The 19,176-nt window shown below is 37.4% G+C and overlaps 3 protein-coding genes and 1 pseudogene across 3 annotated transcripts; all 4 read right to left on the bottom strand.

Moving 5' to 3' along the window:
* Positions 1 to 193: 193 nt before the first annotated feature.
* On the bottom strand, positions 194 to 1,559 carry LOC112082181 (disease resistance RPP13-like protein 4). Its single transcript, XM_024149401.1, has 2 exons — positions 1,357 to 1,559; positions 194 to 1,160 (listed from the first exon to the last, which is right to left on the bottom strand). Exon 2 carries the CDS (start codon positions 1,031 to 1,033, stop codon positions 437 to 439), a length of 597 nt encoding a protein of 198 aa, XP_024005169.1. The 5' UTR covers positions 1,034 to 1,160; positions 1,357 to 1,559; the 3' UTR covers positions 194 to 436.
* A 137-nt stretch (positions 1,560 to 1,696) lies between these two features.
* On the bottom strand, positions 1,697 to 3,544 carry LOC18009725 (AAA-ATPase At3g50940). The gene is given in 4 exon segments (XM_024149394.1): positions 1,697 to 1,768; positions 1,770 to 2,057; positions 2,162 to 3,182; positions 3,446 to 3,544. Coding segments are annotated over 3 exon segments (1,371 nt in total). The 5' UTR covers positions 3,173 to 3,182; positions 3,446 to 3,544.
* A 657-nt stretch (positions 3,545 to 4,201) lies between these two features.
* Positions 4,202 to 5,230, bottom strand: LOC18009743 (annotated as a pseudogene).
* An 11,903-nt stretch (positions 5,231 to 17,133) lies between these two features.
* LOC18009807 (probable membrane-associated kinase regulator 2) lies at positions 17,134 to 18,903 on the bottom strand. The gene is made up of 2 exons (XM_024147943.1): positions 17,564 to 18,903; positions 17,134 to 17,451 (listed from the first exon to the last, which is right to left on the bottom strand). Exons 1-2 carry the CDS (start codon positions 18,789 to 18,791, stop codon positions 17,393 to 17,395), a joined length of 1,287 nt encoding a protein of 428 aa, XP_024003711.1. The 5' UTR covers positions 18,792 to 18,903; the 3' UTR covers positions 17,134 to 17,392.
* Between the last annotated feature and the right edge of the window lie 273 nt (positions 18,904 to 19,176).

Genomic DNA, 19,176 nt, shown 5'->3' with positions numbered 1-19,176 from the left:
CCGCAAAAGTCTTTTATAATTAAAAATATTAAATAACAGATTTACACAATTTCCAAATAAAGATACATTTCGAAATAAATGAATACATCTTCGCATATAATCTTTAAAATATGTTCATATATGTCACATTTCAATGAATAACTTACGAACATAAAATTAATGTATGTATTCATAATTACATGTATTCTTCATCTACATTTTCTTCATTATACATACCTAATTATAATTTATATTATTATGAATACATACATTAATTTTATGTTCGTAAGTTATTCATTGAAATGTGATACATACAAGTTCAGAACATAAATTTTCCTTATTTCTTTTATCTCCTTCCAAACCAACCACCTGAGTATGATCATACACCGAAGAGCTCCACCGATCAGTTCCATTGTCTCTTCCAACGTTGCTCGGCGTTCTGAACTTGAAATAAGGCTCAACTGTAGTCTTTATCGTCTTTATTCGCTCGTTGATCTCTTTGAGACGCTTGCTTTTCTTGTACTGAAATGAAACTCGGGCGGGATAAAACCGAGAAAGCCACGCGTTTGAAGCCCTTTGTTCGTAAGTTATACACCGGAGAGCTCCACCGATCAGTTCCATTTTCTTCACTGATACATACAAGTTCAGAACATAAACTTTCCTTATTTCTTTTATCTCCTTCCAAACCAACCACCTGAGTATGATCATACACCGGAGAGCTCCACCGATCAGTTCCATTGTCTCTTCCAACGTTGCTCGGCGTTCTGAACTTGAAATAAGGCTCAACTGTAGTCTTTATCGTCTTTATTCGCTCGTTGATCTCTTTGAGACGCTTGCTTTTCTTGTACTGAAGTGAAACTCGGGCGGGATAAAACCGAGAAAGCCACGCGTTTGAAGCCCTTTGCTCGTTATCATCCTCATCACCATCCTCGAGCTGACAATCCACTAGTATATCCTCAGCTTCGTAAACCAGTTCTCTCAAGTCTGCCACGAGTTTGCGCAACACTTCGTTTGTTCTTTTCTGCCTCTCTGCATCCTTGAGAAAAGACTGCATATATTGCAACTCATCTTGCAAATCTTTCAACTGTTTTCTATATTCCGACACAACTCGGCCTTTCTCTTCGAGGATGTTCAGGGCTTTCTCCAAACACTGTCACTACAGCATCCACCATTTCTCAGACCTGGAAGCGATCATTCAATCAGGTTATGTAAGTATCAAAAGATCGGACTTTTCAGAAACCAATCAACCAACGGACTATAAAAATCACTAACCCAAGATGGGATTTTCTTGACCAATCCGTATTTTCTCAAGAAACATGTCTAAATCCTAGAAAATCGGGATGAATATAAACCAAAGTAACCATCTTTAACACTTACAAGGAAATGAGTGAACCGATAGGATCTGAAGCTTTTGATCTTTGGATATTTTGATTCGTTCTACTGTGCAACTTGGTTTCAGGAATGAGCGTACAAGAAACTTTATCAAAATGGAAGTCAATGGTTTAACAATTACAAGTCAACAGTCAACTATACTCGTTTTCTTGGTTACTTGCTACCGACTAAGAAACTTGTTTCAACTCTCAATCGGCTTTAGCATCAAATCATTGAACCCCAATGGGCCCTTGTGGATAGGATTCATTGATAAAATTCAATATTTTAAATTAACCCAAAAAAGTATTAATTTCACTTTCAGTTAGATTGTAACCAATAGATAAGCCTAATCATTTTCAGTTTTCTTGGCTTTTAAGAACACAATCAATCCTTGGAGTACTTTATCAACAGAGTCATTTCCTTATCAACTGTTCAGCTACTTCTGCTGGTGTAACTTCTATTTCCCGGATCAATTCCTCAATCTGCTTGAAAAGCATATGGTCTTGAATCTCGAGATAATTCAAAGCCAGAACCTTAAAAGCAGCCGGTGTGCAATACGACATGTGAATGTGCATGTCCATACGTCCTGGCCTCAACAACGCCGGATCCAGTTTTTCTCGGTAGTTAGTCGTGAACACTATAATCCGCTCGTTCCCACAACTTGACCAGAGCCCGTCTACAAAATTCAATAGACTAGAGAGTGTGACCTGAAGAAAAATGACCAACCAAATTAGTTAGAAATAAGCATCATTTATGAGCTAAGACATACACATTTTCAAAACATTAGTGATAGTGAATCAAAATGCATCACCGGTTTATGCAGCGGATCATTGCTATCATGAAATACTTGTGAAGGCTCATCAGTATTCCGATCCTTGAACTCGATCGAACAATCAATATCTTCCACAACCAGAATCGAACGGTTCGCAGTAGACATCAATATCTTCCTGAGCTCACCATTACTGTTAACTGCTGTCAAGTCTAAGTCTTAGATATCAAAGTTAAGATGATTGGCCATGGCTGCGATCAAGCTTGATTTCCCTGTACCTGGTGGACCATACAACAAATACCCTCTCTTCCAAGCTTTCCCTACTCTCTTGTAAAAGCTTTTACGCTGCACAAAACGATCAAGATCCTCTACCAAGTCTTTCTTCACCTCAGGATCCATGGCGAGAGTGTGAAACGTGGAAGGATGGTCAAGAGTCACAGATGTCCACTGCGCCGAGTAACAGTTTAGTGTGAAGATCTTCAAAGTCTTGGTCTTTTGTCTCAGCGAAGCGGCTTGTTTCACCACAAAGGGCAAGTAAGATTCAAGAACCAAGTTCTTGAATTTCTTGTGGAACCTGAGCTCGTAGAAACGCACTTCCGATTTCAGAGTTGAGTTGAGATCACGAGGGTTACGAAAGTCCTTTTTATCGACGTGGAGGATCCAAGTGAGCTTGACTCCGCCATCAAAGTAATCCACGACTTCCTCGTCGCGTTCTACGGTGACGTTTAGATTGCTCTGTTTCTCGAGTTTGTTCACTTTGATTCTTCTAGTGGAATGTGATATCTTGGTGGCGAGATAAGCCTCTGCTGCTTCGAACAATTCGTTGTTCTCAAAACCTCCGAATTCTTCGATCACAGCTGTCATTTGAAAAGAGAAGTAGCCGAAGAATCTGCGAAATCCACAAGAGATAAACTCATGGACCTCACTTGGCATGTAGTCTTGAACCACTGATCGAGCTAGCATTGCGGCTGCAGCCACCGATGCAACCGCCGTGAGAGCTGTTTTGGCGGTGGCTAGATGAGATTCGGCCGATGATGAAGCAGAGGAACTCATCTCCTTCAGTCTTTATCAAAATGTTGTAAATAAAACCAGTCAGTTCACATAAAACAAGAAATTAACCCCAAATTTTTTTTATTTTTTAACAAAAAAAAGAAGAAACAATTTTTTTTTTCAGACAATAGTACTGGGTATGTATTAGATTGCGTACAGGTCCATGTTTTACAGACATAAACTACGAGGTTAATCAGACGATTCTACGCTTTCGATTATGAACATAAAAATTTCCAATTCTAACAATTAAAAAAAAATTGTGAGATAATTTGATACCAAGTTCTACTCTTTTTTTGGGTGGTCGAACCTAGAAGGGCCTCTGCGATCACTAAGCTTTCTTTCACACGACACCTCTGATCGTAAAGACGAGATAATTAGGGCGGTAGAGAATTTGGGATGAAGAAGATGATTTAATTGGGGATGGATCAGTAAAAAAATTGTGTATCGTGGGCCACGATTACGGCCCATTTTATAAATATAGTGAAAAGTGAAAAATCGATACCCCTACACTCTCCTAATCTTCCATTTAGTGACGCTTGGTTTAATTTCATGTGTTCGATTTCCCAATTCTAATTCAAATATCTCTAGTTTAACTTACTGTAATCAATATATTATAGAGTGTAGAAAAACATTTTGAAAAAAGAAAAAAATTAGAAAATATTTGGTTCATGTTTTTATAATTCTGTATTTATTTTCTAATTTTGTACATGTTTTTATTTTCAAGTCTGTATTTATTTTCAATTTTGTATGTTTTTATCGAGTGGTTATGAAGTTGTACAATGATGAGTTAAGTTGGAATTGCTACATCTCTTCGGGTTTGTGCTAAGATTATGATTTACTTTCTGAGTTTTCGATAATCTGATCGAATTGGAAATTTAATAGTCTGATCCATATTTAATTATTTTTTCCATGTGTAGCTTTTTCATCACTGGATCCATAACTTTGCTTATTTTGTAATATTAGATCAAGTGATTAACAATGAAACTCATATTATTTAACAAGGACTTTTATCTCGTTAATCTTTTCAAAATCTCAGAAGTTAATGTTACTCGCCTCCTCATGTTTGGCCTAATCTTGATCGTTCTGGCTTTTTTTGGCTTTTAATAACTCGACTAAACCCTCAAGAACTTTATCAACACGGTCATTCCTCATAACTTGTTCATCCACCTCTTCGTTTTTCTTGACCTTCGAATCTGTGCCCTTGATCATGGCCTTTTCTTTGTTCTTCAGTTCTTGCTCTTCCTTTTTGGCCTTAACTTGTTCGTTTTCGATCTTCTTGACTTTCAAGAACTCAATCAAACCTTCAAGAATCTTATCAACAGTGTCATTCCTCATCAGCTGTTCTGCGACCTCTGCTGGACTAACCTCTGTTGTCTCAATGTGTTCCTCGATCTTATTGAAAAGGTGGTGATCTTTGATCTCCAGATAGTTCAAAGCAAGTGCCTTGAAAGCACTTGGCGTGCAGTAGGACATGTGAATGTGCATATCCATGCGTCCTGGCCTCAACAACGCCGGGTCAAGTTTCTCTTTGTAATCGGTTGTGAATATTATGATCCGTTCGTCGCCGCAGCTTGACCACAGACCATCTATGAAATTTAGCAATCCAGAGAGTGTTACCTTTTTGTACCGTGGATCATTAGGCTCGTCTGATTCTTGAGGAAGTTCATCAGTTGACCTATCTTTCAATTCAATGGAACAATTGATATCTTCCACAACAAGTATTGAACGATTAGCAGTGGCAATCAACAATCGTCGCAGCTCAGAATTGTTGCTAACCGCAGTCAACTCTAGGTCATAAATATCAAAGTTGAGATGGTTAGCCATGGCTGCGATCAAGCTTGACTTTCCTGTGCCTGGTGGACCATACAACAAGTATCCTCTCTTCCAAGCTTTACCAACTCTCTTATAGAAGTCCTTACGCTTCACGAACTGGTCTCTTAAATTTTAGTATAGTGTTGTAAATCCTTATATATTGGGTTGTCCATTGCTGGAAACCCGAAGTAAGAGTTATATTACTTTGAAAGGAAGAAGTAATAATATTATAAGGTTAATTTACTCCATCCAGGTGGCTAGATCGTGACACAATTATCTAATCAATAAAAAGAGATAGTATTTTGAGTTTATTTTCAAGATGTCTATATACGAGCTAAGAAGTTGGATGTATATGCGTAAAGATTCAGATGGGGCGTTGACAGAAGAGTTCAAGAACGGGTTAGAAATATTTATGTATCAGGCTACAAATATGGAGAGAACTAAAGATAGTGGGAAGATGTTTTGTCCTTGTTTGAAATGCAAGAATACGAGGTATACACTAACCAAAACCGTGTGAACGCATTTATTAAATAGAGGGTTTATGCCGCAATATTTTGTTTGGTATCTACATGGAGAAGGATATCGCAGTAATACTCATGGGAATGCTGGTAGTAGTAGTAATTATCAAAGTCATGTTGATATTGATGAATCGAATTATGGTCATCAGCCTAATCAGTATCAATATGACCAAAGTGTAGATCATGATAGGATGCACGAAATGGTGACTGATGCATTTCATGAAACGCATACGGGTAATGCTGTTGAGGAACCTAATGTAGATGCCAAACGATTTTATGATTTATTAGACAATGCTAATCAGCCAATCTACGAAGGATGTAGAGAAGGCTTGTCTAAATTATCGTTGGCAGCTAGGATGATGTCAATTAAAACAGATCATAACCTGGCTGAGGTTTGCATGGATGATTGGGCTGATCTTCTGAAGGAGTATCTACCGGAGGATAACTTGGCAGCGGGAACATACTATGGAATTCAGAAGTTGATTTTTAGTCTTGGTCTACCTTCTGAGATGATAGATGTATGTGTTGATAATTGTATGATTTTTTGGAAAGATGATGATCAGCTGGAGGAATGTCGATTTTGCCAAAAACCAAGATACAGGCCGCAAATTGGTGGGCGTAAAAGGATACCGTACCAACGTATGTGGTATCTCCCTATAACTGATAGGTTAAAACGACTTTATCAATCTGAAAGGACAGCTGCATCAATGAGATGGCATGCGGAACATACACAAGTAGATGGAGAAGTTCTTCATCCATCAGATGCAAAGGCATGGAAACACTTCAATATGGTATACCCAAATTTTGCTAAGTTCAAACGGAATGTCTATCTTGGTCTGTGCACTGATGGTTTTAGTCCATTTGGTATGTCTGGTAGACAATATTCATTATGGCCAGTAATCCTAACTCCTTATAACCTTCCTCCATATTTGTGCATGCAAAGGGAATTTCTTTTCCTAAGTATTTTGGTTCCAGGTCCAAATCATCCGAAGCAAGCTCTCGATGTATTTCTTCAGCCACTCATACATGAGTTGAATCATTTATGGTATACTGGCGTTCGTACATATGAATGTTCTACGAGGAAAAATTTTACTATGCGGGCTGTGCTTATGTGGACAATAAGCGATTTCTCCGCTTATGGTATGCTATCAGGATGGATTACACATGGGAGGCTATCTTGTCCTTATTGTCTTCATCGAACTGATGCGTTTCAGCTAAAACATGGTAGAAAAACTTGTTGGTTTGATTGTCACCGGAGATTGAATATTCCAATCTTGTGGTGCAATTTGGAAAAGATCTTCCCACCATCATTTTTTGATGTTATGGAACATCTTCCTGTTCATCTCCCACACGAAGCAGAGCTCGGTGGACTCGTTCAGTACAGGTGGATGTATCCGTTCGAACGTTTCATGAAGCATCTTAAAGGTAAAGCCAAAAACCTAGCTAAAGTGGAAGGCTCAATTGTGGCGGGAAGCTTGACGCAAGAGACTTCACACTTCACTTCATACTATTTTGCACCGAAAGTACGAACACGCAAAAGAGCTACTCGTCGATATGATGATGGAGTTGGCCATCCATATGCCGTTGAAGGTGTACCTGACATATTCTCGCCGATCGGACGTCTTAGTGGAAAACTAAAAGATGTTTGGTGGTCCAATGAAAAAGATTATCACAGTGCACATACGTATATCCTGTTAAATTGTGTAGAGTTGTCATCGTATGAAAGGTACCTTTTTAATTAATAATATCTTTATATGAGTTGTCAGTATTAATAACTATTTGTTATTTTTCTCAGCACATTTGTTGATGAGGTTAAAGAATGCATATCTGCAGTTTCCGAAACTGAAATCAATGATCGTAAAGATCAACACTATGCCCAGTGGTTAAAAGGACAAGTACGTATAAAATTTTAATTTAAAGACTACTTTAATTTGCTATATATCGAAATCAAGAAATAAAAGCAGAATTTTTTTCTTATAAGGTGGACCCGAATGATCCGGATGAATTTCCAACATGGTTCCATGAGTTACTACTAGGTCCGATGGCAAAAATAACTACAGCCTCAATGTATTTCACTTGGGGCTATGTTTTTCACACATACCGTCACGTTGCAAAGCGGGCGACGACTAACTATGGAGTTTGTGTGAGGGGTGAAATCGATTTTTATGGAGTTGTGCAAGAAATAATTGAAGTAGAGTATCCTGGATTGTTAAGGCTGAAAATTGTTCTCTTCAAATGTGATTGGTTTGATCCAACTGTTAGACGAGGGGTACGTCTAAACAAGTTTGGAGTTGTTGACGTGAACAAATCACGACGGTACAACAGGTTTGAGCCATTTATATTAGCTTCTCAAGCAGAACAGGTAACGTTTCTGCCATACCTGGTTAGCTGTAGTTAAAGTGGCTCCGAGGGGCAAGATTGTAGGGGTTGAGGATGTTCCACTTCAACAGGACACTTGCGTAGATCTGTCTGAACCAGATGTTGATGAGGAGATTTTCTTAATAGACCCTCGGAACAGGCAAGTTGAAGATCTTCCCGATGATACAGAAGAAGAAGGTGATGATGAGTTTGCTGAAACCGATGATGACGATTTTGCGGAAGAAGACGGTGATGGTGATGAAGTAATAGAGGAAGATGAATCTGATTGAGTTTCATGCATTGTATTTAGTGAATGTTTGTTATTATGTAATTTGTAACTTTGTTTGTTTGAATTTTTTAAAAACCCTAAAATTCGATTTTACGACGGTTTTACGACGGTTTTTCTAAACCCTAAACCCTAAGTCTAGGTTTAAAGCCCTGAATGAATAGGGTTTCAACATTACGACGTCTTTACGACGAACCATCGTAATATCGTCGTAAATTTACGACGGTTGTACGACGAGTACACTATTTCGTCGTAAAATCGTCGTAATGTTGAAATCCAAAATTTTGAATCTTTTATATCTTATTGGTTGTAAGGTATTTCACAAATGTTTTTGATTGGTTATCTTATTTTATATGAAATGCTATCAATCTGATCAAAATCAAAAATTTGAAAAAAAACATACATATTTACAAGTTCATGCATGTTTTCGTAAATGTTAAGTGAAAGGTTATATATTAGATTATGGAATTTCAATTTTTACTATCTCATGTCATAAATCCATCATACATGCAAAGTTGTAAACCTTTTATTATATGTTAGGATACAATAACCTTTGCATTGTTCTTTAGGCAATATCCCATTTATAAGATTTAGGGTTTACTCACTTTTTTAAAAAACATCACAAAACCGTCGTAATATAATCGTAAAGTTACGACGATTTTACGACGATCATAAAATCTATATAAGGGACGCGATTTTTTCCCCTTCGTCGCTCATTCCTCTCTTCCCCCTCTCCCTCTATAAATCTCTCTCTCTCTCTACGATTTTACGATGGTTTTGGGTTTAATCGTCGTAAAACCGTCGTAACGGTCAAATGCTCCCATCACGACACGTGTCATGTCATGCAGTGGACCGACGTTATACAACCAAATCGTCGTGTAAAGTTACGACGATTTTACGACGATCATAAAATCTATATAAGGGACGCGATTTTTTCCCCTTCGTCGCTCATTCCTCTCTTCCCCCTCTCCCTCTATAAATCTCTCTCTCTCTCTAAAAAACTAAACCTCTCCCTCTCTCCCTACTCTCCCAGCCAATTAATTGTAAGTATTTTTTTAAATTAATTTCATTACATATTATTTTAGATTTAGGTTCAAAATTTAGATTTAGGTTCGGAATTTAGATTTAGGTTTCGGAATTTAGATAGGCCCGGATTTTGTAAATTTAAATAAATATTTGAAAAATTAGTAACAAATTTTTTAAAATTTTGTAGATTCTGTCGAAATGGCTCCTCGGGCTAAGATATTTCACTACCGACAGCTCGTCGATTCTGATGGTACGGCCCCGTCTACCTCGGCGACCGGATCAGCCATCCCAGAGTCCTCGGGAACACAACGGACAGTTTCCCAACCGGTCGTTGTTCCGCAGCCGGCACCGCCTCCACCACCACCAGCCGAACCAGCGGCTCCCGCACAGGGCGATCCTGAGGCTGATCCGATCCCGCCTGTACCGTATGCCCAGTTTACAGTACAGGATCTTCTAGCGCAACCCGGTCGTGAGACCATAAACAAACTCGACCCGGATCGAGTCCCGGACACCTTTTGGTACGTAATTTTTTTCCTACAATATTTTTAAATTAATTCATATTTATTCTTATATATTTGATATTAATTTACTTTTTCTCTTTCCATTTGACTAGGTTTACGACCGACAATGCAGTCGGTCGTAACGTTGCGGATATCATCAAGGGGTTGTTCGTACAACCTCATACCAGCTGGAAAAAGCTGGATCAGGCCACACTTGACACTTGGTTCAAGTCTTTTACCATTTCGTTTAATTTTAATTTTAAATTTTAACTTTTTATAATAATTACTAACTTCTTTTTTTTTCCTAGCAAAACTGGCATTGGAAAACATCCGCACACGGACGTGTGGAGACGGCCTTCAAGGAGAAGGTCAAATTCCGCCTCAACAACACCGTTTCCGACTGGAAACGGAAGTGGGAGGTTGACGGCGACAAGGCCAAGCCGGCGCCTATGGCCAATACCGTCTGGCGGGGTCTTGTCCAGTACTGGTTGGATCCGCACAACCAGACTACGGCCGCAAAGTGTTCCGGATCTAGGTAAGTAGTTAATTCCAATAATATTTACATTATTTTTTTCTTATAATAGATTCTAATGAAAATATTTTTCAGGAACGCTACTGACGATGCGGGAAATCGGAAGAACGTCCCGCACACTTCCGGCCAGATTCCTTTTGCCGGAAGACGACTTATGATGGTAAGTAAATTAAAATTACTAATTTTTTGGTTTTCAAATAATTAACTCTTATTTCTCGATACTAATTAATTTTTTCATTTTGATTTTGTAGGTCGAAGATAACGGAGGAGAACTTCCTCCGATGACGAATGTTTTCGCCGAGACGCATAAGAAGCGTAAAGGCGAATTCACGGATCCTCGGGCGGAGGAGATCTACAACGCCGCCTGTGCGGCGATCGAGGAGCGACAAACGCAGCTGACTCAGCAGGCGCGTCAAACGTCTCCCGGAGGTAGCTCGGTCCAATCAACCCCGGCGCTGACGGTGGCGGAGATGGACCTGATCTTCGAAGAGGTAAATTTAATTACTATATTTAATTAATGTAACTTTAGTTTTAAATTAAATTTCTAACCATAATGTTTTTAAATATTTGTAAGTTGCCCCAAAGAAAAAGGGGTGGGTATTAGGGATGGGGTCCATCCGTGATACCCCGAGAGCTACGGCGACTGGTCACGTCCGGTTATCCGCCAGGAGATCGATCAGATGCGGACCCGGTACGAGACGAGGATCGACCAGCTCTACGGTCTCTTCGAGATCATGGGAGCCGATAACCCGGTACTTATGGTGCAGTTGGACAAGCTGCGGGTTGATGGGGTTGTAGGATTGTCTGCCGCCGGGTCATCCACTAGGACGCAACCGCCGGTGCAGACGGACAAGGAGATGTTCCGATCTCTCGGGGTTAAGCCTCCTAGAGCCGGAGATCAGGCGCCGGCGGAAGCATCAAACCGAAGACCCGGCAAGGAACACGTCTAGGACGATGGGGAGGAGGCCGGTGACGGGATCGACGGGATCGACGATTTAGATTTAGATTTAGATCTGTAGGGTTTTTATGTAAATTACAATTATTTTTAATTTCAAATTTTAATAAATTCTAAATTGTAAATTATTTTTTTTAATTTAAATTTTAATTCGATTTTTTATTTAAAAAATTTTCAATTATATTAAACGTCGTATAATTGTCATAATATCTTTATTAAAACCGTCGTACATTCGTCGTAAATATTACGACGAATTTACGACTAAAATGTATGACGACAATTACGACGCTTATACGTTCGTGCTTTACGACGATTTTACGACGAAATGATTAAATAATTTACGATTGATTTACGATGATTTATGCGTCATACATTTTACGACGATCTTACGTTGACCATTAACGACCACTTAACGACGGTCAAGCCGAAGACCAAAGCGACGCAATTCGATGTAAAATCGTCGTAAACTGTACGACGCATTTACGACGATTTTGTTTCCCTCGATGTTATGACGAAACAAAACCGTCGTATATTATACGACGATTTTACGACGACTTGTCTATTACGACGATGACTTTACGACGAATTCGAAATCGTCGGTAGTTCGTCGTAATAGCCCTATTACGACGAAATAACGACCATTTCGGCCGTTGTAAAATGATGTTTTTCTTGTAGTGAATCAAATCTCTTTTGGATGGATTAAAAAATAATAAATTCATATCATTCGTTCCTTTGAGGTAATTAAATATATGTTAAATCTCATTTCAATGTCTTCGAGTTGAACATGAGCTAAACCTTGTAAATAAATTTACTGCAAAAGATATGTCAGGTTTTGTATGACTAGCAAGGTACATCAATGCCCCTATTGTATTTAAATATGGTACTTCAGGACCAAGTACTTTTTCATCGTCTTCTCAAGGAAGAGAGGGGTCTTTTAACACATCAATTGATATTACGACCATAGGGCTACTTAAGGGATGTGCATCATCCATATTAATTCTTTTAAGCACATTTTCTGTATATGTCGTTAAATGCACTAGGGTTCCATCCCTTAGATGCTCAATTTGCAATCCCAAGCAAAATTTTATTTTCCCGAGATCTTTCATCTCAAATTATTTCTTCAGATATTCCACTATCTGAGAAATCTCTACATGAGTTCCAATGATGTTTAAATCATCAACATACACTGCAATTAGTGTCCCAGATGATCCATCTTAATATTTCTCTTTGCTTTTGATGATCTTAATAATCTCTTTAGTCGTGATACACTTTCATATTTACATTCCTTTTAGGTTACTATCATTTGTGTGTTCTTGTTGCCTCGCTAAAACCTTTTTATAGAAAAACCCAGTGAGATAAAAACCATGAGAAGGAAAAAGAGTACAACCACGCAGATCATCATATTTCTCCCTCTAGAAACATCTTCTTCAAGAGATGCTTCTCAATCATATATCATCTTTAGGGAATTGATATAAGCATAACCTTAGTTAATACACTCATATGCTTATCAAACTTTCTCAGGTTAATGGACTTTTGGTCCATAACATCCTTTCGCATAAAAGATACTTTCTTCCTCTATTTGAACTTTATGCCAAAGTCTTTTACATACAATCTTCTTCATATTCATACAGTACATATTTGTACATACGAGTTATTCATGCTCTTCTTATAAAATTTATCATGTTGGCTTTCTTACTTGCCATACTAAAGCCCATCTTTCAATCATGAAAGAAATCAACAACTTGCTCAAATAACATTTCAAGTGTGGTACTCCAAGACCAACTATGTATGAGCATTTTTATATGTAAAATCATACAAGGATCGTTGAGACAATATCTCTTTCTTAAATTTACAATTTAGCCTCAAGACAAACTTGTAATTCCAAAGTTTCTTCTTCCAAATTTCAACTTTCGATAACTCTTCATGAGTTTTGATTATGTCCAAACCAAAGATTCTATTGATCCATAATCTTTTGATACATACACATGAGTATATTGATTATCATATATTATCCGCATGAAGCATATTTGCTTTAACTCAATAATCTAATAGACAATGTTCTCGAGAACCTCATTTTGAAATCATTAATCCTTCTAATTGCTTCTGGCAATTTGATTTCCTTTTAGGACTAAATCAAGTATTTTTCTTAATCTTAGACTGATAAAGGATCTGTAAAATAGTTGCATCCACCACAAGAAAGTATATCTTTTCATGTATCACTTTCATTCATCTTTCGTATAAAGATCCACTTATGTCTCATAAGTTTTATACTTTCAAGTATACGGACTACTGGTCCAAATTCTTCTTTACAGGATATTTAATCTTTGCCTTTACGGCCTCTATCATGATTGGCTAATCATCGGTTTACGCGTTTTTCAATACATCTTTTGTACAGCGGTTTTTGATCCTCATTTCTCATCATCAACTGCTTCATTACATGCAAAAATATTATCGACGTTGATTTGCTTTTGATTCCATTCATTCCAGACATGACTCAGTTAGTTGAAATCTCTTATCATTACTAGGTACCTAGATTTCTTTCTTTCTCATGTCTATATCTCATCTAGAGAATACTTCATCAACCTTGCCATTTTATATTATGCTCTTTTTTCTTTCGAGGATTCCTATCTTTGGAATCAGTAGGTCTATCACGCTTCATGCGATCTTTAGCCTCTATAGCAGTTGATATTGTCCCCCCGGGACATCAATATTAATTGGAGCACAGCTGGTATAACTTAATCAGGGCCAGATACTGCTTCTAGCATCAAATTTGCTTAACTTTGCAAATAAATTATCTTTCAAACTTTTAGTGCACATTCTTTCAGAGGATCAAGATAATTTCTTTTACTGATTTTCCAGCTGTTTATTTTCTCCCCCTTCTTTTATTGTTGGAAAGACTGACTCACTGAAATTACAGTCTATTATTCTAATCTTATCCCTTATTTGATAGCTTAATACATTTACTCATCAATGGAGATTCATATCTAACATATATTCCTCTTTTGAGGTCCCATCTTAGATCAATGTGGTGGAGCAACATTATCCAAAACTTTTAGATTGGAAACATCTGGTTTCTGACCAAAACCAACCATAGGGAGAACTCAAAATTTTGTCGTTGGCTTAATGCGAATCAATGTGGTTTCACTCTTAATTAATTAACCAAATACTTTCACAAAGATACATAGTGGGTGATCAATCCAAAATATTTCTTTGTGTATGTACCACAAAATTAACATATCCAAATTTATTGGAGAGTGAAAACCAAACACATCAGAATCTTCTGGATCTTTTTCGCATTGTTATTTAACTGGAATGGCTTAACCAGCTATGCCAAAACAGTGAGATTTTCAGTAAACTTCTTGTTTACTAGATCCATTTATATCTCATATACTAGTGTAGTACAATTCAATAGAGAATACAAGTAGTTTCTCTAAATGACTTTTACTGCCTTGGATAATACTCATGATGTGAAGATGTTAAACCTTTTCTTCACTCATTGTCTCAATTTAATAAATCTTAAAATCCTTTGGATTTTCTTTACACATGAGTTATCGAACATGAGTATGAACATGATCTCCTCGATGTTCCACTTTCTATGAATTGTGGAATTCTGCAATTCTCCCCCTCGAAATGATGATGACACTTCAGTTCCATTCATCTCGAATCGAATCCCACTCTAGGATCAACAACATAACCAACTTGGGTTTTACATTATATCTTAGATCCTTTTGACCTTTGAGACTTAGGAGAGTATAATCCATTAATGATTCCAAATCCTTTCATAGGCAATCATATCTGCTCTTCTGGAGCTTCCAATATTTTATACAATCTCATCTTGTACTCACACTAATTTATTTTATCATCATATGATAGACATATCTCTTGTATGTTACCATCTTTATTCTCTCACTTCTAGTGAATATCAGAGTTCTTAAAAGAAACTCTTTGGCCTCAACCTTTACCTTGACCATATCCATATCCATATCCACATTTATGTCTGCAACCACTTCCATAGCCATATTTGGCCTATATCAATCATGTGGCCTTTTCTTTCTCAATATAGGGTGTCACATTCACTTCAGGAAATGGACTATCTCAAATCAGAAGTATATCCTGATTTTTCTCTTTCTAACTCATTATGTTGTTCAGCCTCTTTTAGACTCATATACAAGTTTGTAACACTTCTCAAAGTGTAGAGTATTGTGTCTACAAGACAACATCTCATTCTCTAAATGGTAGAGTATGTCTTTTAACATCTCTGCATCAACGATATTATCTTCACATAATATCTGAACATAACCGAGCCAAACTCACTTGCAGACTTTAAATCACATTATTTTAGATTCAACCAATCATAATGAGTGTAATATCACATTTTGGTGATTCAAAATTTTGTGGATCTTTTTGGTCAAGTACTCGATCTTAAGATCAACAAAGAGGCATTATCACATAAATATAATCACGAAAATTTGTTCAAATTTCAAAAAATATGATAATCAACCCAGATGCAATTATCTTATGCAAGGTTCATTTATAAAAACGTTAAATGTTCTATCACTTAAAGCATGCATCGATTTGAACAAATATCACAAAGCAAATGATTTTGACTAACACAATTTAATTGTACTCAATCAATTATGATATCCAACCAGCACAAAACTTATGTAATAAAATATTTTGATTGTCGTATTCTATCACCATAATTAATAACAATAATACGATTACTAATAAGAATTTAATCTGATTTAATATTACTCACATAAATGATTAATTATGGACTTATAGGAAGATTAATAATAATTTAACATAGTTTATATAAAGCAATTATATTATAAACTCTGGCAACATCTCTATGTGCTAAGTTATATTAAAAATCATAAATCAAGATATAATCACATATAATATTTCAATCATTCATTAATTTATTAATATTTTACCTTTAAACTAGTTTTTCAATCAATCAATCAATTCATCAAACAATTTCATATGATATGAATGTGTAAATTTCGTGATAAAGCATGATATAATTTGTTTGTGCAAAATTTGTTTTGGAAATCCTTATCAAATAAAACAGAAAAAATTCAGCCGTGCACAGATAGGACATATATTTATATTATGCTGTTATAATCTCACCGTACATAAATAGGGCATATATTATGCTCTTATAACCTCGCCGCCGTGCATAGATAGGGCATATCTTATGCTCATATAATCTCGCAGTGCATTAAACGATTTATGATAAAATCCAGTTGTGCACAGATTGAGCATATATGATGCTTTTATAATTTCGCCATGCGTAAACCCTAAGCATAGAGGAGGCATAGTCTTCCTTCTTCGGGGAAAGAAAAACTTCTCATCCCAAAATAAAATTTTGAACTAACTCTCACATTTTCGGTTTGAAGAAAAAAAAAATTTAAACTAACTCTCATCTTTTCGGTGTGAGAATGGATCGAGAGACAATCGTGCTGATAACATGTTGTGAATCAGTTATCAAGAGAGAGAGAAAATTGATGCGTAGCTATCACCACAAATTCCCGATGTGAGACAAATACAATATTAGTAATGAACCTTATAATAGGCATCTATACATTAATATTCATAACAAATTTGATTTTTCACTGTTTTTCCCTCAACTTTCACCATCACATTGACCAATAAAGCCCCGCATTTACTTCTCTTTCCGTCATTCCAAATTACCAATATAACCATTCACACAGTAAAATAATTAAATGAAATACTAAATTCAGATTAAATGACATATTTAGCATCTTTTGCCCTCTCTTTAACCAACCGCTTTTTGTCAAATATTTTGTAAGAGAACACCAAATCTCTTTTTTTACTTTCTTTCTTTTGCTAAAGGAGAACACCAATTTTTTTATTTTTCATATGGCTAACGTTTAAGATCTATGTCATCAATTTCATTATACATAAGTATGTAGTATTTGTGCGTGTGTGTATACTCGAAGTTGTCTATTAACAAAATAAAGATGACAAAAGAGAAGATGTCTATTTCTTCTTCTTCATAATAACCTTTTTATGTTCGAAAGTTTCAATAGTCATCATCACTACATGACCAAACATAACATCTAGGATCAACGACTCTTACTGCTACCATCCTGACCAAAATAAGCTAAGATAGATATGTACAATATTAATCCATAATTATTTTTAAGTGTTAATTCGAGAAAATCAAAGAAGTTGAGATTCTCTTGAAACGAACAAAGATACGATTTTTTTCATTTATCGTAAGAGGAAGGATCACTCACCGATCTTGGTAACACCGACGGATCTTTATCTGAAAATTATTTCAAAAGGAGATTTTGATTAATGAATTTTGGAAGAAAAAAATGAAATTTCTTTAGTTGAATTGAAGAAGAAATGTTAGAGAAATTGGTAACTGGAGATACCTCGAGAGGAATTGAAAGATCTTTTGCAGTGTAAAATGGCGCTTTGAATGCTATCTTGTTGCTGCAGAAGCGAGTCGTCGCGTCTCCTTGACTCAGACGGCGTCGTAACAGTCGCCGCCGTAGACGACGGAGTCGCCGTCGTAGTCGACGATGAAGATCTGCTTTTTCCGAGGTGTTTCCTCACTACTTTAAGACCTGCCGGAATGTTGATGTTGATATTTCCCGGTTTATGCGTCTTCATCACCGGAGATTCAGTTTTCTCCGCCGTAGATCTCGCCGACGGAGCGGAGGAGCCGAATGTTAGTTGGCCGGGATGCTTTAGCTTCTCGCCGTACCGGCGCGAAACTCGGATGTAAAGCGGCTTTACCTTCTTCAGGTACTTTTGCACCGTCACGAATCGGTTTTCTTCCGAAACGACGGATTCGCTGCCGTTTTGCTTCTTCAAGGAGGAAGACGAAGAAGAAGAAGACGACGACGACGAGTTTCTCGAGCTGTTGTCTCTCGCGAAGAGGGAAATTATCGGCACCTCTTCCACTTTTAAATTCACTGTGACCGTACTTTTCTGTTGCGATTCCGGCGAGTGTGACGGATGAGGAGGAGGAGGGTTTCGCTTGTCGGAGTCTCCAGATACTAAATCGGCTTCTGATTTCTCCGATTTCGCCTGAATTAGCTTCGATTTCTTCATGCCGAGCATGAACACGCGAAGCTTCGTGGCGGATTTCAAAATCGACGCCGATAACTGTGCCGCCGGAGCTTTGACGGAGCATGTCTGCTCTGTTCCTGAAGACGGCGGTTCAAGCTCCTCCACAATCTGTCCCTTGAAGTAAACATCGCCCGAAGGAGAGAAATCGAGGTCTGGATCTACTCGATCTTCTCCACCGGAACACGAGGAGAGCGTGAACTTGAACTCACAACCACCGTCCGTACAATCGGAATCATCCTCTCCTCTTCTTCTTCCTCCTCCACCGTCATCTTCACCGTGTTTGTTGCTATCTCCGCTCTCTTCTTCTTCCTCCACCGGAACAGAGAACTCGAGATCGAAGAACGGTCCTTCGTCGTCGTCGTCGGCGGCGGTAGTTTCATCCTCTGTTTCCGTCACGGAGGTGACAATGGTGGTGGCTTCGCCGGAGTAACGGCAAGAGGAATCGGAGGACTGAGGGAGCAAGCTGAGGCCGGAGGAAACACCACCACTGTTTTTCCAGTAGTTAAGGAGACTGAAAGCTTCCATGGTAGGGAAAGCCAGAATAGTCAGCCTTTCAAAAACGCTGCGTTTTAAAAAGCTTTCAAAGGTTTTGTGTTTTCTCCTTTTACTTTCTGCTTCAAAAGTTGAGAGGAACACCACAAGGGTTTACGGTGGAGCTTGGAAGAGAAGAATGAAAGCTATAAATATCAAAGAAACAAATATTTAATTTATTTATCCTTTTATGTGGAAATCATTAAATTTTCTTGTCATTTGAGATTTTATTACTATTAAAATCATTAATTAAAGAGAATTATTGTTTTTTAAGATAAATATGCTGGGATATTTTGCAATTACTTGCATTGCCATCTGCCAAATTTGTGAAACAATCAGACAAAAATAACTTAAACACTATGCTCAAAACTCTAATTCA

Source organism: Eutrema salsugineum, unplaced genomic scaffold, assembly GCF_000478725.1.
Source record: "Eutrema salsugineum unplaced genomic scaffold, Eutsalg1_0 scaffold_8, whole genome shotgun sequence".
In the NCBI taxonomy this organism is placed as follows: Eukaryota; Viridiplantae; Streptophyta; class Magnoliopsida; order Brassicales; family Brassicaceae; genus Eutrema; species Eutrema salsugineum.
This window is presented reverse-complemented; position numbering and strand designations above follow the sequence as displayed.